Here is a 25,760-nt window from a genome sequence, read left to right as displayed (position 1 = left end):
CTGGGGAAATCCTTGAGGACGGCAGCGTATGGCGAGTGAAGGGCAGAGAGATGACGCTGAGAGGGGTCGCAGAATGTACGGAGATAGCCTGAACTGACAGATAGGGGGACGTGTCTACCAGGCGCTTGCGGGCGCCCGCCACAGAAAAACTCAAATGGTGTAAGAGGCCGGCGCCCAGGATAGCGTGGCGGACGGCGGCCACAGAGAAAAGCCACGGGAACGTTCTGCGAAGGCCCAGATCGAGGGTGGCAGATAGCTGTCGGAAAGCGGGAATGCCGGTGTTGTTGACAGCCGTAAGATGGCTGCATGGCTGGGCGACGCCTGTCACTTTCTGAAGCGGGGAGAACGCTCACTCCGGCGCCGGTGTCAACGAGGAAGCGAGTCTTTGATGGCCGGACGACAACGTTGAATAGGCGGCTGCTGGGCGTGGTGGAGACAGTCGCAGCCGCTTACGGTTCCCGGGCAAGTTTTCCGTCCAAGCACAGGGTCGTGTGCACCGACGGGCCTCGGACCCGTACCGCTGGTGGTATCAGCAAGGGCCGATGGGCTCGTCTGGCAGAGGCCGACGAGGCGAACAGCGTTGACTGAGGAAGCGGGACGCGCAGCGCGGACGATTGCGTCGGCGACGCCTGGGCGAAACGGGGTCTGCGTTGGAAGGCGCGCGTACTGACAGGACAGACGCTACCATGGCGGAGAGACAGCTAAAATCTTCGCGCATTTGGGCTTTGGAGTACCTGGGAGGAGAAGTTAGCTGGACTTGGGCGGATGGTGAAGGCGCCGCGGGGGAAACAGCTGAAGGCAACGGGGGGTGCGGCTCGTGTGGCTGAGATGGACGAATGAGGAACACCATGATCTTGTCTGTAAGATCACCTAGGCCTTGCCATGGCAGAGTCGACGCAGACGCAAGGATCATCTGCACGGTTGTTGGTAACCGCTGGCGGAAGAGTTGTTTGAGGAGGCTGACATCGAAAGACAGCGCTCGCTCACCAAGTAGCCCCCGCACGTGGCGTAATAGCTCAGATGGACGGCGGTCGCCAAGATCTTCGAAAGACAGTAGCTCTTGGGAGCGCTTGCGTTCCGAAGCCGTGGTTCGCTCGCGGATGGTGGTCTTGAGCGTCGTACTGGTTGGCTCTGGGTGAAGCAGAAAGAATGTCGACCATTTGGACGGCAACGTCTTGCGGCTGTACGCTCACCACATGACGAAACTTGATCAGCTGTGATGTTATGCCCCCGAGGGCGTACTGACATTCGACCTGCAGGAACCATACGCCAGGACTGTGACCCCATGGTGTAGTGCTGGATCGACGATGGCAGTGAGGCATCGTGGAGGCGGAGGGTGTTGGAGGTGCTGGTGGCTGCGCCATGTACGCTGCAGCATGCGGTTCACCAAACCGTATGGTACAGAAGGACCAGCAGGCAAGGCTGAATGAGAAGAAAGGTTTAATGTGGCAGCCAGGCCACAACTGAACGAATGAGAATGATACGCGCGCTCGATGAAAAATCATGCGCGAGATACGAGTCGTGATGAAACGTCTATGGCGGCGCTCGTCGTCCATTTCCCTCGCCTGCTACAACTCCGCCACCTCGCTGTTCGCTATCTCGTTTACAACGCGATCCTTACACAAGATTACTTTCCTATTTTGACCCCGTGGAAGTCTTTTTTTTAGATATTGCCATCAAGCAATTGAGCACTGACCACTGAGCAAGTCATGACCACTTCACCTCTGCATTTCTCCAATCTTCTCTTTCACGTTGTAGTCTTCCGTTTCCGGCGAGAAAATCTAAGGGCGGTATGGGCGGTACCGTGGTCATCGTGGTGACGTGAAAACACAGCAGCGAGGCTGGACGATCAAATGCTCGAGTATGAGTATGATCAAAAGCTGCGCGTGAAAGCCATTTCCAATGACATTCCCATTGTTCGCGCCTTCTTTATTCGGCGTCGAATAAACTCCTTACACAGAAAGTAAGCAGGTAGTTTATTTTGACGAGGCTAGCTCCCTTGGGGTCTGTTTGCTGGGATTGTGTTCGATAGGATCCCCCCTGCAAAATAACCAGAGCAGTAATACATTACTGTGCAGATTGGTTGCCTGGTGGAATACATCGCAGGTGCATAGATCCCTGTCTTTAGCGAACACGGCACTACTGCGCTTTATAACCAGCGACGAGAGCGCACGAATCGTGCTGAACATTTGGCACGGCCGTGAATGCTTAACAACGAACCTCCAGGATCCTTGTTTCGTCATAGAAGACAAGTATGACAACATCTTGAAGCTTCTGTTCCTCCCTTGGGCTATAGCTGTGGCAGCATCGATGAATGTGCCTTGCATTATGATGGAGAGGGATTCCCGCTGCATGTCATTGCAGCTCATGTGTGGCATCTCCAGCACACTGTACTGGTTCTCTAATCTGCTCTTTGATAGTACTGTATTCATTGCCATGTTCCTGGTAGGGTTCATCGTTTACGGCTTTTACACCGACACGTTCGCTGTTACAAAAGGTAGGTGACACATTTCCTGTATGAAGGTTCATCAATCGCCTGTCAGCTCTTTTGCAGTCGTTGCATAATATATCAGTTTTCTAAATTTTGCAGCGTTAGTACGAGTACAAAGTATTCAATTTTATGGCATTGCATTTCTGCAGTCACGTGTGACAGTTAGCGTTGGTTGCCCTTCTGGATAAACATCTAACTGTAACATCTAAAACACTAACTAAACTGACTGACTGACTTGGGTTGTATAGTATCGGCGCAAGACCACAAATTGGAAGCATTTGAATTCGGAAAGTTACGAGACACACAGGCAAGAAACTACACACGAGAGAGGAAATTATCAGTGACCATAATGATAACATATTTTGTGCGGAATATAAACCACAGTCTTTTACCGATCAAACAGCGCACAGAGATACAAACTGCTGTTTTATAAACTATTCGTTTAGTAAATGAAATGGCGAGAGAACTCGTTAACTATTTTTTGAAGACCATTTAAGGTTCATAAATCGAAATTCACTGTACCAGTACGGCACCAGGGCCCCGATCAAACTTTCACATAGCGATCGTTATGGCCTTGGTAGATCCGCGTGAGAGACCGTGCCGAAGCAAGAACCCAAGGGCCCCATCTTCAACTTATTATTCAACTACAAATTATCACGTTATTCTATAACACGGGTGAAATGCATCACTTCGCCGAGTGATTCGCCACGAGCTCGCGCGCGGCCCTGTCAAAGCGGCTTTGGAGCGCACCAACTATAACGATCGCTATGTGAAAGTTCGCTATGTGATGCGTTATGGGATAACGACAAGTTGAATATCGGAGCCCAGGGTAAGTAAGCCTTTGGAAATGAAGGATAATCACGTTGACAGTTACTGGCGGACGTTCCTATGCGCTACAGACGGCCGTCTACTGAACTTCCCAACGGACTATCTCTTTTTCTAATAGATTCCCTGAGTGTCCTTTCCCTGCGTAATACTGCAATTATGGATCTGTAAGGTTTCCTGTAATCAATAAATAACCTACGAATATCTCCTCCGGTTTTTACGTTGATTACGTTGATATGGGCTTCGGAGATTCGTCTTGCCCTGCCAGAACTCCAGTTTAGAGGTACATTTAGAAAGCTCGGAAAATGAATCTTCCTCGGCGCTACGTGTTTCATGAATATTGTGTAGCCCTTTCCCTTTCTTTTTCCGAACAAGCACAATCTTTTTCTTTTTTCTGTAAAAACATCGGAAAGGCATAGATGCCGTTTTCTTTTTTAAGTTCTCATTTCTAAACACTTATTTCCGCAGTTGTTCTCGCCGCCTACAACGCTATTATGCGACACTTAGCTTTCACAAACTGTACAGTTGCAGGTATCGTCGCACTGCTCCCTATCGCTGTTCTGAGCACCTGCATGTCGTACTTGCTGGTACCAGGTGAACTGGACAAGAAGAAAGACCGCATCTATTCTAGAGCTGTTCTGGCCTTGCTGTTGTTATTCGCGGTTGGAGGTAGGAACTTAACATGTTGATGAGAGTATGGCTGGAAACCCCCACTCATTTGGCAATCTCGCCATACTGGAGTCACCCTGCTTATTTTATTCATTGCAGAAAACGCACCCAGCCACAGACAATTTTTTGGAGGGCCATCTCAGTGTTGTTTTAGCATCCTTTCGTTTTTACTCATTTTTTAAATGTATGCAGCCGTTCCCATGGAATGTCGGAAACAGCATTGAAAGAAATTGTCACGACGAAACCATACACTTTGTTTTCCGAAATGTGTAAATAAGTATACACTAAGCGTGTAGACCTATCTGCTTGTTTGTTTACCGCTGAGGGCACAGTGGCATTACATTGGGTGTAAGCGTCGTACATCTGCGGCGAGGTGATCGCGGACGCATGAGAGTCCGAAGGAAACCCACTTACCTTCCAGTACACTCTTTTTACACTTCCATCTGGTCCATTACTGGTCCATCTCATCGTTCATATTTGTAGATAGCTTTTAACTACCACACACTCTCTCTCTCACATCATCATCATCATCTCTCACATACTCACCGTAGTTTTGGCGCTGTATGGCCTTTGTTGCCTTTGTGCCATTAAACCCATAATCTCTCTCTCTCTCTCACTCTTAAAAAAAAGGGTGTACTTTAACTCCTTTTTGCCACATATATAACACCCTTTTGGAGAGTACAATTACGCTCAAAAGGGTGTGTTCTCACTCCCTCAAGGCAGTAGCATAACACCTTCTCCCTGCCGGGGAGTAATATTACTCTCCATTAGGGAGAAAGGTGTTATGCTACTCTCTTGAGGGAGTGAGGAGACACCCTTTTGAGCGTAATTGTACTCTCCAAAAGGGTGTTATATATGTGGCAAAAAAAGGAGTTAAAGTACACCCTTTTTTTAAGAGTGTACAAAACCAGGCGAGTGACTCCTGGACCTTGCACTGCTTAACCCAGGCAGCACACGGCATCGGGCCGATGTCGGCAGCAAGTTGGGCATGCCGGCCCAACATTTCCCCGACACCGCCAACTTGTGACCGATATATGACAGTAGTTGGCAATGTCGGCTCGATGTTGGTGGGAAAACGTGACATCTAGTCGACACTGCCAACTTGCGACCGATATCATGTTGAAGTTGGCAATGTCGGCTTGATGTTGACCGAGAGAAGCGACATGTAGCCGACAATGCCAACTTGCGACCGATATCACTTCGTTCGCAATGTCGGCTTGATGTTCGCCGACACAAGCAACAAGTAGCCGCAAATGCCTACTTCAAATTCGCTCTTCATAAGACATAAAAGCTGCAAGGTTAAATGGGTACAATGATGGTAGAGTATAGCATTGTCGTTTATCACTTCACATATATTCGCTGTTATTCGTGTGCACATGTATGACTAGGAAAGTACAGCACATTAATAAAAGATAATTTTGTATGCAGCCACACATGTGGTTCAGAAGAAAAGATGACGCACTACATAACAGATGTCCAAGCATATACATAATTGTATTAATGTGCGATGGTTATGCTCAAGCATAACTTCCATGAAGACTCGAGTTACACGGGCCCTGTAAGACTAGCATTTGCGAATGATTTGGTAACGTTTCTCGAACGGTAAAGGGAAGAGGCTGTCGAGGATACTTCAGACATGGTTGCATCTTACAAATTGCTTATCAAGTTCTACGTGATACATGCTAAGTATGAAGACACCCCATAGACAATTTGTAAGTGTCAATATGTGCTCCGGTATTTCTTTTGCGTCTGCATGGTGTGCAACCAGATAGCTTTTTTTTTTTTGCTTTTGTATATTTCTGTGGAAACACAAGAAGTCCAAGGAATGAAGCACTCTTTGGAATCAAACTTTAATATTCACAAGCTTTCGTGCAGAACCTGCACTGAATCAGGTGAAGACACAAATAACATACAGCAGAACCAGGCTATTATAGCCTCACACATGTCCAGTTTACCTCTATACCTATCTATACCCTCCTTCACGTGCGGCCGCACAATTGACAGAACCCCGGCAGAGCATTTATTACCGAGCATCTGTGTTCCCAAGGACACAGGAAATGCCGCCCATCATCTTCAACCCCCCCTCCCGAATCATCTTCACCCCGATCGAATGCGCTTTCTGGTCACAAGTTAACGGTCTCCCTTCCTATCATCAAAGAACAGACCACGTTCATAACTGCTTTCTTTGTATATCCATGCGTACAGTTGAAGACATGGCGTAGCAGACAAGGTCGGTGGGAATCCTGCGTCAGAGGACAAATGATGAAACTGCAAAGATTACAAACCCCCAACAAAGGACAAGCACAATAAACCTCTAACCGACATTCGTCATCATGACGTTGGTAGACAGACCGAAACCGAAACAAATCGGAAGGGGAGAGCTGGGTTCCACGCTCCATTATTCGCTGCCTCCTATTGAAAGAAAAGTAGGACAGAAGGTCGCGTCCCTTTCCGAGACTTTCGTAATCCCCTCAACACCGTGGCTTTCGGGCGCGACCTTGTTCGCCTGCTAGCTTTGAACGTAGTTCAACTCTACCAAATTCGTGGCGCTGTCGAACATTATGACGTCATTTGTTTACAAAGAGGTAGAGGCCTATTCCGCTTGCGGCACTTGTGGTGCATCCAAGTTTTCGAAGAATCCCGTAAATTGCACGTGTTTGTTTTAGTGCTAGTAGCCGTCACTTATATAAACTGATTCACGTCTTAATATGGGTACAGGTACTATCTTCCTGTTCCTGCATGAGCACGTGGCGGACATCAAGTCATCTGCCTTAACGTCTTTGTTCTTTCTTGTGCCATTCTTCCTCGCACCGCACACTCTGATGAAAATTTCCAGCATCGACTTTGCAAATCACGAGTGCATTGCAGTTCGTGACTGGAAGGCCGAATACCGTGAGCTGCGACAGGCTTGCGAGGGTGCTGTATCGTCTAGGTTGCAATACTGCTGTAAACGTAAGTGGCGCCTGTCAATAGCTTTCTTCCATGAAAGATGCCTGCTTGCGCCGCTTCACCTCGGAACTGACGTTACCGTCTGAGGTCACTTTGCGTACGGTCGGTCAAATAAGTGTACTTGAACGAGCACGGTGTGGCCATGTTCGGTCCCTACTGTAACCTCTTCTGTACACAGTATATCTGTATATGTAACAAACGATACAGTAGGCAGGTCTTGGTGACCGAGCTGGTCGAGGTGTCACATGCGCGGACGAGAGTTACAATACCTTGATAGTACGCAAATTGTTCCCCGGTAGCGTATTTCCAAATCCTAATCGATACAGACGACGGCAGAAAACCCTGAAAACCCGGTGCCTTTGCTGTGCGGACGCCGACGACGCCCTATTTGTTCGTTTGTACGCATCGCCCACAGGGCAGGGCGGAGGATGATGAAATGTGCTGCAGAATACGGTTAGGTTGGAATACACAGGCAATTTTCAAGTTCTTTACTATGTCATTGGATTACAAGCAAGGGGGGATCAAATTTGACTACCCTTTGGGCTGTAGATGAGACGAAACGTTACGAAATTATAGTTCATCTGATAGACATTCGGTGAATATGTTACCCCATAAAAAGCAAGAGGGCAACAACTGTTAATTTGAATGTTCGGAAACTGTCATACAAGCAACCGTATGTCCAGTCGCACTGTTAATGGCAATGTCATTGCTTCCCTTTCTGATTTATTATGTGATGTGTTAATTTGTCGCCCTGCAAACGTCCCGAAATGGGAACATCGCGGGGCCACTCCGTGAGGGTGTCCTTCAACGAACGACGGCCAACCTATTCACAAGGCAACAAAATGCACCCGATTGACCCAAATTGTGGGTCACGAGCAAGGACGGGACCTTGAACACCCTTTAAAAGCGGTGGCAGCCGATGGACAGTGAGGAGTGCCAGGGGAAACTCTGCCCGTCAATCTAGCGGTGTGGAATCTACGAGCGAGTGCCCGGACGTGAACTGCAACCATCGGCCAAGATGGAACGGAACCCCACCGACCAAGCAGCTACCCAGCCGGAGTGACTTAGCCAGCGCACCGATCTACAAACGGGATCCTCCCGAGGTCAAGTGGACGCCGTAGCCGCCTAGAACTGGGTCGTCGGATCACCACAATTGTGTAATTGTCAGCTCAGACCTTTTCTCGTTTCCGTTGACGCCGCAGCTGTAGAGTTAAATACGTTATGTAAATTAAAGGAATGTTTCCTAACTGCACCCAAGTCTCTCGTGCGTTTCCACCCAGCGTGGACCCTTTTCCAATCAATTCGATCGTCACACTTATTTACCTCGGCCCACATTCGAAGCATAAGATTGATCTCTCGCGTCAAAACCGTTGTCATTTAGGAGCAATTGATGATTCAGATGCTGTAAGTAAACAGGGCCTGTAGAATTGATCCGCTCTACGGAACTGTAAATACAGTGTGTCATGTTATGTGTTGCTTTAGCGTGTATGATGCTAAGGTTGAGGCATAAACTGAAGGCAGGAAAACAAACAGGGTATCTGTATTTTACTGCAAAAATGAAGACCACGTTGTACGTATTATATCTCCATGCAGGTAATAAGTAGTTCCAAATGTCAGCACACGCTAGTAGGCGGATCCCCAAAATAGTTATTTTACTGTAGGAAATTTTTGGAATTATATTTTGCAATCATCAGCAACAAATTTGCAGGGGAGTCAAGCGGAGGACAGATGTGGCCTGGCTTGTAGTGAAAGCAAACGATATTGTGTCAAACAAAGAATAATGTATGATACAAAATAATGTCATGATTTGATATTTCTAATAAAGAGACATTGGATATCGTAGTCGTGTTCCTGAAGAGTAGCACCCACTCCTCCTTCCCTTCAAGCATTGGTTTCACCCTTGCAGTGCACCCTGCCTGGGACTGACTTCGAACGCTGGCTGTCGCTGCATCGAGCTCTTCTTCGGAGTGGGCATAGAGGACCTACAGTCAGGAAACTGTGTGTGTGTGTGTGGTACACACTTGACACATGTATTTCATTCAAAACTGACAGAAATTAATTTTGCATGTCTTAGGCTGGGTTTCACTAGTGCAAGCTAGAGCACTTGAAATCAGATTAGACCTCAGCAAACTCGCAAACTTGGGAGTGCGGTGTCATGGACTGTGCAGGCAATGGCTCATTTACATATGCTCGCTAATTAAATGAAAATTCTAAAGTTTGAATTTTACTTTGGGCACTTTAGGAACCTCTGTTTTACGTATCGGGACCTATTAGGACCTACCGGAATATATTTTGATAAAAATATGTTGGGAATTGATTTTTTCAAGTTATCAATTGGTTGCGGTTTACAGATTTTACCAAAGCCATTTTGCTCAGCTCACTTGATGTGCATCTGCCTGCCACACAAACAGCTCACACAGGCAAACTCTCTGCACCAACTGCACATTCATGACATACTGATGTTGGAGGGAATTTTTCAAGGAGCGAAACGTTCAGAAATTGGTTGTGCATTGACAAGTTAGCAAGAGGAGCATTGTCACATGTCTTATGCCCTCACTTCCAATGGTGATGCAACTTTATTTGTGTCATAGTGCCGTACTACTATTATTAAATTGCATTGGGTACGTATTATGCAGGTGTAGCTGAAAAATAAATTGTTCCTAAAAATTAAAACCCACAGAAGCGTCCCAGTTGGCATTTCTTAAGAGAATGTTGTTCTCTTGGGGAAATAAGATGTGAGATTGTTTGTCTGTGGAGCTGCTTAGTTGGTACTTGTGAATACGGAGATGGCACCGCCTCCAACTAATAACTGGCTGTGAATGCAGTTCGTTCTCGAAATATTTGTTGGTGAAGGTCCTGGGCCCTCTTACACGAAACTTCTGCTAGGATCCTAACCTTAAGGCATTTCCTTTGGCAGAGCCCTGGCAGTGCATTTCGCTGATAGGAAAGTTTACGTCAGTAGCATGTGACGCAAGCACTAGCGAGGCTGCCTTGTTGCCCTGTTGGCCTGTGCCACGTGAAATTCCTCAAGGTTAGGACCCTAGCGGAAGTGTAATGCAAACTGGCCCAGGTACGTACCAAAATGTCCAAAGTAGAATTCAAAAGTTAGGACATTTATTTAATTAGTGAGCACATGAAGTCCACCGAATGCGCCTCGATGTGGCCTTTACAGCTCAGTGGCGTTACCGCGTGAGACAAGTTGACTCTCCCACCTGCTGCCACTGTGGTGCTCTTCAGGATCTGGAGCATATTCTTCTTTATTGCCCTCACTACCAACCTTCCCGAACCACACTCTCCGAGTCTCTTCGTCAGCTGGACTCTCGCCCTTTCTCCCTATCGAAATTGCTTGGTCCTTCGCCCTATCCAGCCCAGCAAGGCTCTGCACTCAAAGCTCTTCTGACATTTCTGGACACCATCGGACTTCGATCGTTATTGTGAAGGGGCTCGTTATTTTATTCCCCCATCCCAACCAGCAATGGGGTAGAGTATCGCCTGCGGCGATGAAACTCCCCACTCTCCAAGGTCGAAAATAAAGTTGTTGTTGTGAGCATATGCAAATAAGCTACTCACTGCACAGCTCATGGCCGATGCCTGAAGGAGGATCCTTACCGATAAGAAAACTCTCCAACAGCACCCAACTGCTTACGAATTATTCAGATGGGGGACCTTCGTGAAAGATGTCCAAAAGAAATGTGACGTAGACAACAAAAGTAATAAGAATTAAATGGGGTTATTAAATAAGGAGGAGACGTCCGTAAGGGTGGAGTGCCTAGCGTTTAATGACGAGGAAAGAACAATGGCCGCAGAATGCCTGCACCGCGAGCCCATGAGATGCGGGCCAGAACCCTTAACTTCTTTTACACTCCCCCAACAAGAAAGTGAAGAACCGATGACGGTGCAACGTGGTCAACGTGGCTTGCGATCAAACTAGCCTGCTTCTAATTTGTGGAGCAGCTGGATTGCTCGATTTATGGTGTGACCGTCAGGCAGCTTCAGCCTACATGAGCGGATACATCCGTCTCCGCTGACCCTCACGTCTTGGACTCGGGCAAGCCGCCATAGCACGCGGGACGTTTCGTTAGGGACAAGGACAATGTCCCCTATCTTCACAATGTCAGAGGCGAGAGGTTTGTAAATATGGGCGGATCTCAAGTACAAAATGTACTCCTTGACCCACCTGTTACGCAGTAGGTCGGTCATTCTCTCCATGTACCTCCAGCGCCGTCTCAGTTGCTCGGAGGTCGACTCGTTCCCAGTGGATAGTGGGACGGAATTGATGGAAGAGCGGTGAGCCTCTTGCCTACCAGAAAGTGAGCGGGTGTGATGACGGCAATGTCATCTGGATCTTCCGATGCGTATGTTAGGGGCCGGGAGTTAAGGACTGCCTCAAGCTGCACGATGGGTGTTCCTAGGGCGTCGTAGTCGAGCGTGCTTCTTCCTAGTATTTTGCGCAAGCATGTCTTGATGCTGCGGATGAGGCGCTCGCAAAATCCCCCCACCAGGCTGCCCTTTCCGCAAAGAACTTCCAGGTGACCCGGTGGGAAGAAAGCAATCCGGTCACCAATGGATGCTGAGAGAGCGCTGCCGGGGTTAGATCCCGTTGCGTTCGCTTGAACGTCCGAAAATTGTCGGAATACACCGTTCGTGGAAGTCCTCGGCGAGATATAAATTTCTGGAATGCTTGTAGAAAGTCGTGCGCCGTCATTGACTTCGTGAGTTCAAGGTGAACGGCTCTTGTGATGGCACAGGTGAATATCAACAAGTAACACCTGGTGGCTTCATCTCCCTCGGGTGATCGGAAATGCAGAGGGCCGGCATAGTCAGTGCCCACTGTCTCGCACGGTGGCGAGGGAAGCACCCGATCCCTAGGAAGTGGTGCAGTAGGTTCCGAGCAGGCTCGTGCCCTCTCTCGTCGGCAAACAAGACAGCGGTGCAGGACTTTCCTCACAACTTGGCGGCCACGTATTACCCAATAACGCTCACGTAACTCCGCCAAGGTTTCCTGAACGCCAGCGTGAAGAAGACTGACGCGGGTAGACGACACCAGCAAGGCAGTGAAGTGATGGTCTGCGGGAATGACGATCAGATACTTCAAAAATTCGGAAAACTCGCCGTATTGCAGGCGTCCTTTCGGACGAATGATGTTGTTGTCGTCATAGAAAATCGAAGTGCTCTTTAGTGACTTTTGATGGTTGGCTTCGCACCGAAACGCTGGCGCTGGGCAATATGTATCCAGTAGGTCTCGGCCGCGGCCAATTATTCAGCACTCAGCGCCCCTTCCCTTTTATCCGTATGGCTGCAGTTGTGCAGAAATCGCTTCGTCCATGCTGTCACTCGAAGCAGCCGATGCAGCGACCCGAAGTCCGTAATATCGAGAAGGGGACTGTAGGTCGTGAGTGGCGCACAGCAGACCGTAGCCGGCTTCGCTTCCATCCGAACTTCGTCGACGATCATGTCAGATTGGTACCATGGAGGAGGCCAGTTGGCTCGATTAGAAAGCCACGATGGGCCGTGCCACCAGCAGACATCATCCAGCAAACGAAGACGAGATATGCCTCTGGTAAGCAGGTCCGCGGGATTGTCGCAACCAGGACAGTGTCTCCACTGCCGTGAATCTGTGATCTCCTGTATGTCGACTAGTCGGTTCTTAACGAATGGTTTCCATTCCTGTGATGACCCATGAATCCAATGTAGTGCGACTTCAGAGTCAGTCCACAAGACTGCTTCTACCTCGGGCATGGATAGCGTGGCTCTGACGCACCTGAGCAGTCGTGCGGCAATGACAGCACCCATGAGCTCTAGTCTGGGTAGAGAAACATGCTTCACAGGAGCAACTCTGCTCTTAGCTAGCAGAAGGCTCGCCTCAGAGTGTCCCTTGTCTCGTTCGGTCACTAGATAAACAACAGCGCCATATGCTTTGGGGCTAGCATCGCAAAACACGTGCAGCGTTTTGGATGCTGCGGCAATTGATGTAGAGTCCGATAGCGTCCGAGGTATCGAAATTCGAGAAATCAGCGGAACTTCCTGGCACCAAGACAGCCACGTTCCCATCAGATCTTCGGGGAGACGATCATCCCATTGTATTTTGGAAAGCCAGATGCGCTGCAGTACAATCTTCATCGTAATCACAAACGGCGCTATGTAGCCCAGTGGATCGTACACACGCGATGCCGTCTGCAGTACGCAACGTTTAGTGTCGGTCCTCCTATCAAGAAACTTCAGGGACTTGAGATGGACTTCAGGAAATAACGCAACTCGTCAGTGTCGACGTCCCCCACCAGCTCCCGTGGCATAGTGGTTAGAGTGATCGTCGAGACTGGGAGGTGACACGGGTTCGAATCCTGTCACCGGCTGTGCTGTCTGAGGTTTTCCCTGGGTTTTCCGAAGACCTTCTAGACGAATGTCGGCACAGTTCCCCTTGAAGTCGGCCCAGGACGCATACTAACACCCCTGTCCCCCACTCCTTCCTGCTGTCCTCTCTTCATCTGTCCACGTCTATACGCCGCTCATAGCCACAGTTGCTTCGCAGCGCTAACACGGAATTTAAAAAAAAACAGTCGACGTCCCAGACGAGCCCTAACACCTTCTTCATCGACGTATCCGAGGCGGACGTTATCGCATCCGCTTCGAAGGTACTGCGTAACGCTGCGCAGTTGCTGGTCCACTTTACCAGCTTCATACCGGCTGCTCGAAGGATCTGTCGGGCCTGATGGTATAGCGTTACCGCCTCTTCAACAGTGTCCAACCCGACAACTAGGTCGTCGACATAAAATTGTGACGCAAGTAGAGAAGCAGTCGGAGTATACGTTGTCTCTACGGACTGTAAGTGATGACGTATGGTGGCTGCTTGTAGAAATGGGCATCATCCTCCAAGTCTCAACTGACGGTAAAGGTTCGGTGCTCTTTGGAATCGTCCAGTACCAAAGGAAGCGTAACGAATCTCTGTCAGCCTGTTCCAACAGGATCTCCAGAAAACCCTTTTCAATGTCCGCTGTTACAGCAATTCGAAAGGCTCGAAATTGTAGCAGGAGTTCCAGGACGTCAGGGTTCAAGTTTGGCCCTGCATGAAGCGTTTCGTTGAGCGAGAGACAACCGGGAGCCTTTGATGAGGCATCGAACACTATCCGAACCTTCGTTGTCTCTCGGTCCCTACGAATGACTGCATGGTGAGGCATGTAGTACAATGGTCTTGAAACAACTGCGGGGTCAGCCACACGCTCGGCATGATCGTTCGTCAGGTACTGTCGTATCGTTGAGTCGTACTCATCCATAACTGCTTGGTCGGAGAGCTTTGGAGCGGAGTTATCCTTTGGTGTCTCTGTACGGCTAGGGCCTTGTTGTCACCCAGTAAGGAGCCTTTGCCCGGATCCCTTGGGAGCCGCACAACATATCGACCGCCGCAAAGCTTGGCAGCCGCACGAAATTCTTGAAGGACAGTGCCATCTGTATCGTTGGATTGCTGCTGATCAGTAATGCCGAGGTGTTCTAGCTCCCAAAAGGCTTGCATTTGCAGATCAATCTGTCGGTCCGGTTCCTCTGTTTGCACGCCAATCCTCATCACTTCTACCTCATTCGCGGGTCTGAAGCGAAAAGCGCCCTGCACCGTCCACTCGAACAAAGTTTCTACTGCTACCAGGTCTTTCGACAATCGCACGGCGTTTCCGTTGTCGACCTTCCAGTAGTGATGAGATCCAATTAGAACGGAGGTGACGCTGGAAGGGGCCGAAGGCTGATCTGCTAACTGGAGCCCTATTCTCTTGAGTTGACATGATATGCCGGAGGGCACGGATGGAAGCCCATCGGAACAGATGTGCTCGTACTCGATGGCGTTGATTACCACACTATGAGCAGAAGATTGGCTGTGCAGTGTGCACTGAACGCTGTTGTACTTTGTGCGGCAGGCGGTTTTGTTGCCCAAGGTGTGGATGGTTAAATCCTCGAAGCCTATACCGAGTGACATCCGACGGCCAGTGAAACATCGCGCTGAACGAAGCTTTGCTGGCTTCCTCCATCCAGCAAAAGGCGGACGAATTGCTTGAGGCCGTTTGAGCCCTCGAGCAGGACGCTGGCTGTCTGTAGCAGAACCTCGAAGCCGAGTTAGACTTGAACGCCAAATTGTCCGATGAAGATGACACAGAAGTGATGACGTCATCTGCAGCCACGGGTGCGGCTGTAAGAGAGGCTGCTGGCTGAGAGGTCGCGGCTCGGACGTTGATGTTTGCGGACACAACTATGTTAGGTTACGTTTGTTACATCGCTGGCATCTCAGCTTCCAGCAAACTCTTCAATTCCTAGACTGGTGTGACCGTTTCCCACAAAGGAAACAACGGCGTTCACGGCGCAAAATATTCCGGACCTCATCCACGCTGAGCGCAGCGGCACAACCTTCCAACGAGTGGGTTTTGGACTGGCACAGTGGGCAAGGAAGGTCCGCTACTGCAGCCGTCAAGGACGAAGCAGAAGGCGGTAGGAAGCGTTTGTCTCTGCTGTTCCCAGAGCTTCCGGTGCCTCATCCTTCAGAGAGTCCGTATCTCGGCGTGCTCGTTCACCGCAGCTTACTTCAGTTTCGATGAAGCCCAGGAGCGTCGTAAACACGTCAGCAGTAGCACCAGTAGCATCCTGCCCTTTTGACTTATAATACTCGAGCTCCAACTGCCTGGGAATCTTGCGCAACAGTGCCCGGTGAATTGCGACAGAGTACTGCGCCGTTTGCACTCCCAAACTCTGAGGATTACGAATGCGAATGGATACCGCGTCGTGCAGAGTTCGCAGCCCCGCCACGTCATCCATAGACTTGGGACCTTTGATGTCGAAAAGCGAGTCTAGGTGCTGGCTGATCAGAAGGTCATCCCTACCAAATCGCTTCTTTAGCATGTCGACTGCTGTTGAATAATTGGCGTCGGTGACCGCCAAACCTGCGATGGACCGAGCCGCCGATCCTGTGAGAAGAGACACCAGGTACTTGAGCTTCGTGACAGCATAAAGTCGGGGGTTGTCGTGTATGCTCGCACGAAACTGGTCCCAAAATCCTTGCCACATGGAGACATCACCATTGAAACTACCGATCCTTAGCTTCGGCAAACTTGCTCCGTCGCCCGATACATTGGGGGTGTGCAAGGAGTTGGCGGTGTCGCCCGATGACTGTGGCCGTGTGGGCTGTTGTCGACGGTAAAGCAGGCGATGGCAACACGATTGAGGCCAGAGTGCTTCTGATAAGCACGGTAGTTTCTGTTATGGGCTCAAGATACCTGTCGCAGTCGTCACATTCGGCTTCCAGTAAATCTTCAGGGATGACATGGATCTCGCAGTTCCAACAGAGTATTCGCTTTGCCTTCCAGGAAACTGTATTTAAAATTGAGCTGATCAACGTTGAGCGGCGTCGCAGCCAAAATAGTCTTGATGTAGGAGACGGTGCGACTAACCGCTGACCTTGCGGACTTCCGTTGCTTCTGCCAACCGAGGCTGTAGCACCCTGTAGCTCCTCTCTTCTGAGCAGTATGTTGACCGAGATCATCCCGGGTTTTGGCACCAATATTAAATAAGAAGGAGGAGACGTCCGTAAGGGTGGAGTGCCTAGCGTTTAATGACGAAGAACAATGGCGGCAGAATGCCTGCACCGCGAGCCCATGAGATGCGGGCCAGAACCCTTAACTTCTTTTACAGGGGTGTTTACGCTTTGGCGGTTGATTCCGTGTAGCAGCTGCAGCTTTTGAAATCTACTCTGCGAAATTGTAGATTGTGGTGAGCAGACTTCTGGTATGCCATATTTAGGTGTGTTTTGTATCAGAGGGGTAGTGATGCTACTAGTAAACTTATTGATGCCACGTAGCAAACCCTTCTCATTTAAAAGGCGTTACGTGCAGTAATCAAAATTCACGCAAATCCTGTAAAAATATGCCTTAAGAAAGAATATCAGGTGCCTTGTCTGATCTTTATGGACGACAAGGGGGACCGATCCCCCAAAGCCTCGAGATCAAGAGGATAGTCTCTTGTCCTGCACCTACCTTCCAACACCTACATGCATACACACATACATTATACCGATGCAAACAAATGGGTTGTGTTGATGGACTTGGTGGTTTTGTTTTCGTTGTCATCAAGCTTGTGTTTGGTCAAGAGTTGACTGCATTGAAAAGACAGAGCTTTTGGTAAGAACCCAACACCACTATCCCTTGCTTTTACAAAAAGTGCGCTTTGTAACCTGAATGATGGATGAGACCTGCACTGAGCGTCTGCGACCACGTATAAGAAAACTATGCAGTATAATAAACAACAAATATAACAGAGCATGGGCTTGATCATTTCACTCAATAAAGAGGTTGCTATGGCTGCAAGACATGTGATTTATTAAACACAATTGTGTTACAACATCGTAAGTGTCTCTTCATCTGTCTTTCAGTTAGTAAGCAAAGACAAGTGCTATCTGGTCTTATAAGCAGGTAGCATGACAGTAGCAAACAAATAATAATTTGGTTACATGACAATGACACGACCTACAATCATTGGTGGAACCGCATAAATCCAGGCAAGCTGGTGGACAAACTGAATGGAAAACAAGCCTGAGCAATGGACAAATGTTGAAGACAACACGAAAAGACTGCATCCTGTCATGTTGTTGTCAGATTACGTCCATTGAGGCTTGTTTACCACAAAGCATGACCTACACGATTTGCAGAACAGTCCTCGTAAACTGTACTTTTTCGCGGGTTTCAAATAATGGCGCAGTACAAAAGCAATTGCCAAAGTTCATCAAGGATCACATTGCTCTGCCCTGAGAACAAAAACAAATAAGAAGAGAGCAACATAACAAAGCAAAACCAATGGACTGGTACTGCATGCAACTTTTTCATATGGGCATATTTCCAAGACATTATGTAGAACACCAAATTGTCAGAAATTACTCTTAATATATGCTGCAGCTCACTTTTTTAGCCTTTCTCTAAACAAGTGCGGTTATGAGTAGGGACACAAAAAGAAGGCATATGTTATTAACTGCAGAGATATTTAAAAGAATCATGTCAATGGTTACTTGCTCTCTTACTGCATGGGCATTAGCAAACATGAGACATTTAGTTTTGAGGACCGACGTGTTAAGCAAGTAACTATTGACATGGTTCTTTTAAATGTTTCTGCAGTTAATAACTTATGCCTTCTTTTTGTGTCCCTACTCATAAGCGAACTTGTTTAGAGGAAAGGCTAAAAAAATGTGAGCTGCAGCATATATTAAGAGTAATTTTTGACAATTTGGTGTTCTACATAATGTCTTGCATCTGGAGGTGAGCATTATGTTCAAAGGAGGGTGTCTCAAGAGATGGTTTCAGCAACGTGCGGAAGCCATCTTCTGCCAGTAGGAGTGTCTCACAAGGGAATGAAAAGTGTTCATTAGGCAAAAAACCCATTCAGTTAAGCTTTTCTATGCACTGAAAACTCTGGACTAAGTATGTAGTGAAATTTGTCTGAATTATGCAAAAGTATGAATTATCGGAGGTCGAATTAATGAGAGAGCACTTACATTAAAGTGTAGCAGGTATAAGACAAGCACTAGACATTGGAAAGCGCAATATATTTACTCTTAACCATGAGACGATTGATTGACGTTCTGAGGCTGGAACAGATGTGGATGCGGGTTCGAGTCCTACAGCTGGCTAACCTTTTCAGTGACTTCCTTCTTTCATCATATTTACACTTGCTTGTGCAACGATGGCCCGCTTCAAGACATGTCCTCAAGCTCACCAACATAATTGGTACCTGATAGCCATTGTACTGTACATGTTCATCACATTGCCCTTGGTGGTTTGTTTTTCTTTTTGCTTGTCTTTCTTTTTCCCTTTTCTTTTCTGGGAATAGCAAGCCGCCGTAGCGCAGGCTAACCTTTCCCTCCTATGTTTTTATATAATAAAGATAACCCCCTCCCCCCTTGGTGACCTTATACGACTAACCAATAGATGTCTTTGTGTTGTTGAGGCAGTTTGTTCTTCGAGTTTGCCCTTACAATCTGAATGTTACAACAGTGAGTGGGACCTGAAATACATCAAAACCATGCTCTAGGCTCAGAAAAAACAATTTTTCAAATAATATCATACAATTTTAAAACAAAAAGTTGTAACCCTAGTAATACAGTGCCACCATAATAGATATGTTGTGTTGCGCACAGCAAACTGAAATATTTGCTGCAAAACACGGGGAAGACAGTGAAATACAGGAAGACAGAAGAATGCTTTTGCGCTACATGGAATTAGACTTCACTGATGCCGTCCAAGTACAACGGCATGCATGAAGGCCAAGCAAGTAATTCAACCTGCAGCATGTGGGGATTTGAGGAAACGACACTGCTGTGCAACATTGCAGTATTAAACGACTAACATGAATAAATTGTCACTTTTATTAGCCTGGCAGTGCATGTTACTGTCTTACAGAGCTGCAATGCCTTTGCATTTGCGAGCAACATGTTGCACTTAAAGCTTAATTTAGCTTACACATACATACGGCATGTGATGGTGTGGGTATGAACATGATTGGGTCAAGTGGGTGCAAACACTGACACTGTTTTTTTTTAGTTAACCCACTCCCTTTTCGTGATCAGTAAACCTAGAGACCTTCCCATCTTGGTTGGGTAAGTTAGCAAGTTTTTATGTTTGCTAGAAACCCCTTCTAGAGACCATTGTATGACAAGAGCAACACGTCATGTGTTACTTGACAAAACAGAGGGCTCCTGGTAAGACCCAACTAGCGTGGCCGCAGCGAAACATGAAAAGTAAGTTGTAGGCATCACATAACCACGTCAAATACAAATACAAACACAAATGTTAGACATGTTCTTCTGGAGCTACAATACTAGTTACGACTGGTAATAACCAATGGTTGTCTCCAATCAACAATTCCGTGGTGAATCTTGTATGTGCATGAGGTATTGCATAAACAGTTGACAGGTGAAACTAATGATTTTTTGTCCTGTGGTGACAACCACTTTGTCCCTTTGTCCATTATCATCACAGTTATGAGCAGAGATGAGAGTGACCATGAGACAGAGACCATCACAAACATGAGATACACAGTGAAAAATAAAATCAGACTATAATTAACACCACAGATCACGATTTCAACATTCCTCATGGAACGTGCAATGTGGACATTTCCTAAGTCACAAAGTTACCAAAGTAATGTCCTAGTGTGCTGCCTAGTAATGAACTCATCCAAAACAAGTGACGTAACTAAAACTTGTGTTTTGCTCGTGCAGTTCGAAATAAGAAAACGAACGTTTCGGGAATAAATGCGTGAGATATAGCTATATCTTAAATGTCCCAATTGGTCAAAGCGTCCCTTCTCTCTCCAGAAAACAAACAATGTGAATGCCATTCCTCATCACAAGGTGACTAATGCAGTGATACTGACTTCAGTGTGGTTTTTGCTTTGACAGGTAGCTTTTGCAGAAGTATGCTTTTCATTCGTTTCAGTTTGTGTCTGTTGCTGTTTTGGTGCAGTTGTTATCTTTAGGTACGCCTGTCTATATCATGCATAGTGTTTTCTCACGTTCATGCGACGATTACTTGTTAGCAGACAGACACATTGAACAAAAACAGAATATAGCAATAAAAAACCTCCGTACGTTGTTTGTCGTACTACGTACGTTTATGCACAACATTTAGTGATGGAAGGCAAGTGTACTTGAATTGTTGCCAACATGCAACCACAAAAGCAAGCAGTATCAACATTGAAGTCATAAGATCTTATAAACATTCTTCACAAAGATATATGAAGTGCACTGAAATGCACCATAAATACAGTCTGATAACGTGTTATACCCGATTCCACCCCAGAGTCTGAAGAATCCGAGTTAAACCAAGTATCGTCCTGAATTTCAATCACGTTTCAATCATGAACTAGACTGGATGCACATTATTTGGATTTGATGCTCAAGACCACTACACGACACTTTCACTGCGAGAAAAAATAGGAAGGCAAAAGGAATATAACTTGAAAACGTCGGAAGCCCTACTACAGGTCAGAACGGCCATAGGTATGTACACACACTCACACACCGCCTTTGTGCATGCATTATGCACAGACTTACGGCGCCTTTGCTTAAATTCACTGCTTCAAACTCCTTTACACGCCGCAAGGACATATTTTCAGCTTCTTTCCCACTTTTGCCTTCCAACATTTTCAACTTTCTTGCGGTGTATTAATGCCAACGGCCACCCAAGTAGCAGCACAACATCGCTTACATACACTGAAAACATCGACTCTCTGCAGACTCACGCTTTCAGACACAAGGTGCATAAATGTTCGAAGAACTTGCGCGTTACTTAACGTGTAATCTGAAGGCATGTCAACCAGCAAGCCAAATCTATCTGTTTCTTTTCACTCATCCCATCCGTCCCACTTAGTCTAAGCGCTCTCAACACCACAAAACGTAATACCGCCTACAGCCGCCATCATGTCAGCAGCATCCTACGCCAACGCGGCGCATCGGGTTTTCAAGGTTTTCTGCCGCCGCCGCCGCGCTTCTGTATGGGTCAGGGTTTCGAAATGCGCTTTCCCTCCCGCGGTAGACTGTGTCCCGATACCAAATTCCGAATATCTAACTACAGTTTTAATTAGGAGTATTGGACAGGAACCACTTGGAATGTGGAGCCTCTCTGACTGGGACCAGTTAAAAGTGGAACCAATTTCATGGTGGTCCCACCTTTGAATTTATAGAGTGGTACCCTCTGCTAATGGTCTCGGATCCGACCACTTAGCAGAATGCGTGACCGAAAGCAATGCCTAAAAAAGCACATACTGTTGAAATAAATAAAATAGTTGAAATAAGTATTGTTTATTCTCCTATGAGCATACACCGAGTATAAAGCAAGAATCGATACATCTCCCACGTACTAACTAGCATACGTGTAATCACTCACTGTGCCTAGAATGGGGGGAGGGATATGTACGCTGAAACACACCATGGAAAAACTAAATCCTGAAAAATCAGTTCTTTAACAATAGAACCCTCGAAATAAATATGCCCAAATCAATCTTGCACATATCCAGGGTGGAAAAATAAAATCTCAAACATAGCCTTTGTACAATAAATCAAATGAAATAGAACACCCGAATTAAGCCCTCTGTGATTGGTCGACAAGATGAGCAGAAAAGACTCACTGCGTCCGCGTCTATGTACCGGAAGTACCAAGTACCAGTCACCCATGCCCCCTTCTGCCATTTATTGTTCATTTCATTTTGCCAGTATTTCAAGGATACGAGCTATAAATTTGAAGAAACACGATAAATATGAGGCAAAACATCGCAAAATGTACTAACCTTTTGCAGGCACCCACATAAAACACTGTGTTGCTCAACTAGTGTACCACAACACGGAGTACATATAAGCCTAACTATGATTTAGTTTGAAAGTGTGGATTCTTTAGCAGTTTATTTCAGCGCATGGATTTTGGTGGCAGCAGTTGTTTTTAAGTTATTTATTTTTAGCGCTGTGAAACAGTGTACACCCGATCCCTCTAGCTCCTGAAATAAAACACCGAATTAATAGTGATCGAAACATGAAGGTAAGCACTTATCCCTGTAAGAACAAGCATTATGGGTAGTGCGTTTGGTGCTTCGTCGTCCGGTTCTTCGTACGCCGTGTCGCCCTTATAGCGTCAAAACTCTTCCGAAATATCGGCAATGCGTTTCACATGAATCATTATAATCAGGTTGGCTTGAAAACTCATTAAAAACCTGTAACGGTTTTTCCTGTAACGCACAGGAAATGCTCGATCTCTGCCACAGCAACCGAAGAGAAAAACCAACAAGTTCCAACTGACACATGACGCCTGATACGATAGCTCTCCCCCTCTCGTATTCCGCAGCCTCTGTTAGAATTACATTTGAAGGTATCCATCCGTACCGTGGCGTCCTCATAATTATTGCATCTGCATTGCATCAGCCCGTGCAATTACCTCTCTTTGGGAGTGTCTTTTGACATTTTGCTGATAGATTTTATAATATTCACTTGTTCTCCACGCCGCTCCACTTGTTCTCAGTTTGTTCTCCACGCCGCTGTTCTCCCTTCCCCACCATGGTCACTCGTGAAGCGCGCTCATTGGTTCAGGCTCGCGAATTTCCCGGCGTTCCCAGCAAAGGTAGAAGCAATCTCAGCTCCCGCGTCGCGCCTTTCGACATCTTGTGCGCCGGATTCAAGGATTGGTGCGTGAACGTGACAAGTTCACCGATATCTCCGTCGTTGGCAACTTCCGCGGTGCTCAGATACACTGAAAACGCCGTAGCAATGTAGTGTGTTAATGGAGGTGAGAACGCTCATAGGTTTACATACCGACAACGAGTTTCTAATTAACCTGAGCTCTGGATAGGTGGAATTACTACTACTACTACTTTGAATTACTGAGAAACTTTTAGTAGATCGTCGATAGTGTGTAAACGGCAGTAACGTGACAATGTCCACTGATATGTAGCGCATCACTTCCGTTCAGCAGGTGTGGACGCAAAATTCAACCGTTATATCGAAGCATCATTATGTGCGAGCCTTCGCTAAATTGCCAATCGAGGTCACGCCGAAGGGACACTCTCCACACAGAAATAGTTTTTCAGAATAAAAAGATGTTGCAAAGATCGACTACTTTACTGAACAATTGCCAAGTCCACAAAAGTTTCCGCTTTGCGGGGAGGAAGTCAACGTCGGCGCGCTCCCAGCCGACACAACCCAGAGACAAAGATTCTGCACTTATGCGACGTAAAGTAGCAATTAATAATCCCCCAATCACGACGTTGCTTTAAGCGACCGTAGGTATAGAACGAGCAGACACTGGTAGCCACAGAAGCCCTGGGTTTCAAAGTCGTATGCTGCGATTGGCGGACTTTGCAGAGGTTGAGGGTGATCTCTGGAGAACGAGCGCTAGCCGCTCGGGTCAGTCCTTCCTGGTCTCCCAATAAAGAGGTTCTGCGTCCTGCGCCTGCCATCCCGTTACTAAACATTCTGATGGAGGTGCTCTTCGATTCTACCTTCGCCGTGGAACTTCGATCTGGAACACGATTGCCCGCAAGGATGCCCGAAGTAGTAAGCGCCTCTCCTCCTACTACGCCGGCTCCCCGTTTCCTCCTCCGCCTGCGAGATCCTCCAACGTTCTCTGGCGATGACTCCCGGGATGTGGAGGACTAGCTTCTCCACGTTGAGCGTATATGCAACCACAACAACTGGCGTGATGCTCTCCAATATCCAACATCCGATTTTACCTCTCGTTGTCGCCACTCACCTGGTACGAACACAACGAGCCTTTGTTTGATTCATGCGGTACATTCAAACGCCACCTAACGGAAGCCGTCGGGAATAGCGAAGAAAATGGTCTCAAGGGCAAGCAGTATTTACAAACGCGTAACCAAGCTTTCGGAGAACCTTTTACGTCCTACATGGCTGATGTTTTGCAGACCTGCCGTAAGGTTGACACCTGTATGTGCGAAGCACAAAGATCCATCACCGTCTCAAGTGGCTATCGCAGACCTCTTTCAGTGCCGTTGCGCTCCACAAATTCGCTACGGCTGCTGAGCTCAGCCCCGCTTGCAAACGGTGTGAGGACCTGCAACGGCAACGGATCCTCCCGATCACCGGGATTTGTTTGACACGTCTGCACTTCCATAGACAATGCTGCGCTGGTAAATCTCATCTGCGCCATCATGCGCGAAGAACTCGCCCTTATGAACACGGGAACTGTGAACGGCCACTCGTCCAATACCCAGTTCTCTCAGCAGCAGTCAACTCAGACACTCACTTGAGGTCGCTAATCCAAGGGGAGCTTAAATCTGCAGTTGCAACGCCGGATACACCCTCACCAGCTGAACAGAATCTGACAAGCTACGCGGAAGTATGCTGCGATTCCAACTACACCATCTCCAGATTCACTAATGTTGGCTCCTATTGCCCAGGGTTCCTTTAAGTCCTCACGTTCCCCTTCGGGTGTACAGTATACGCGCCCTGCATACAAACAGCCCCTGATTTGCGTTTACTGTCAGTTGCCCGGTCATGTTGCCCGACGCTGTTACGGTCCCTAGTTCGACATGCAACACGAACGCCCTTGGTATCCCCGGCGGCCTAGTCCTCAACACTGGCAGCAAGAGCAACGTTTCCGTCGTCCCCAGCAGTGTCAAAGCATGACCTACGACAATGCCGTTTTTCGTTACGCTGCGCAAACTTCGTATGACACGAGATTGGACTACGGATCTACAGGCGACCAGAGGGCTCCCACTTCGTCAACGATCGATTCTCTCGATGATCGCCATCTCCCCGTATGCCGCGCTGTCGTTTTGTGTCGCCTCTGACCCAGACCATCTCGAAGTATGCGATATCAAACTAAAAGGCGCAACCTGCGTCGAGGAGGGACGTGAGGTTGCACTTTCACTTCTTTCTTGCAGTCCTCCTGAGTCTAGGAACTATATGTCTTTATTGTGTGATGGTATCGTTATCGAGGCTGTATCGAACACCGGTGCGACAATTTCGTGTATTTCTGCATCTCTTGCATGAAGACTTAAAACATAACCACTCCAGCCAATTAACGCCTCTATCGTCGGATGGGCAACATCAGTGCTTTTTGGCCACTTGGTTTCTGCACCGCTCGTGTCACCATCGCGGACAGTCTCTACGTGCAATTATTGGTGATTTCTGATTGCGTCGCGGATATTATTCTCGGTTATGATTTCCTTTCTGCTACCTATATACTGTGGATCGGACCAACTGGAGCTGAATTCGGACCCATTTTCTCTCATTTATGCTGCAGCCGCGACAGCCCCTGACGAATCCGTTGCGGTTGCAATGGAGCATACCGGGGTCCCTGGG

At 47.6% G+C, this 25,760-nt stretch overlaps 1 protein-coding gene across 1 annotated transcript in view; it reads left to right on the top strand.

The window, feature by feature from the left end:
* The window catches only part of LOC135374227 (ATP-binding cassette sub-family A member 7-like), a 184,035-nt gene that overhangs the window by 108,286 nt on the left and 49,989 nt on the right, over positions 1–25,760 (top strand). The window contains exons 18-20 of the mRNA XM_064607232.1: positions 2,079–2,497; positions 3,842–3,985; positions 6,704–6,937. Of these exons, the coding sequence (XP_064463302.1) occupies positions 2,079–2,497; positions 3,842–3,985; positions 6,704–6,937 (797 nt within the window). The remainder of the gene's footprint in view (positions 1–2,078; positions 2,498–3,841; positions 3,986–6,703; positions 6,938–25,760) is intronic.

Source organism: Ornithodoros turicata, unplaced genomic scaffold, assembly GCF_037126465.1.
Source record: "Ornithodoros turicata isolate Travis unplaced genomic scaffold, ASM3712646v1 Chromosome48, whole genome shotgun sequence".
Taxonomy (NCBI): domain Eukaryota; kingdom Metazoa; phylum Arthropoda; class Arachnida; order Ixodida; family Argasidae; genus Ornithodoros; species Ornithodoros turicata.
Note: the sequence above shows the minus strand (reverse complement) of the source record. Positions and strands in the feature narration are given on the sequence as shown.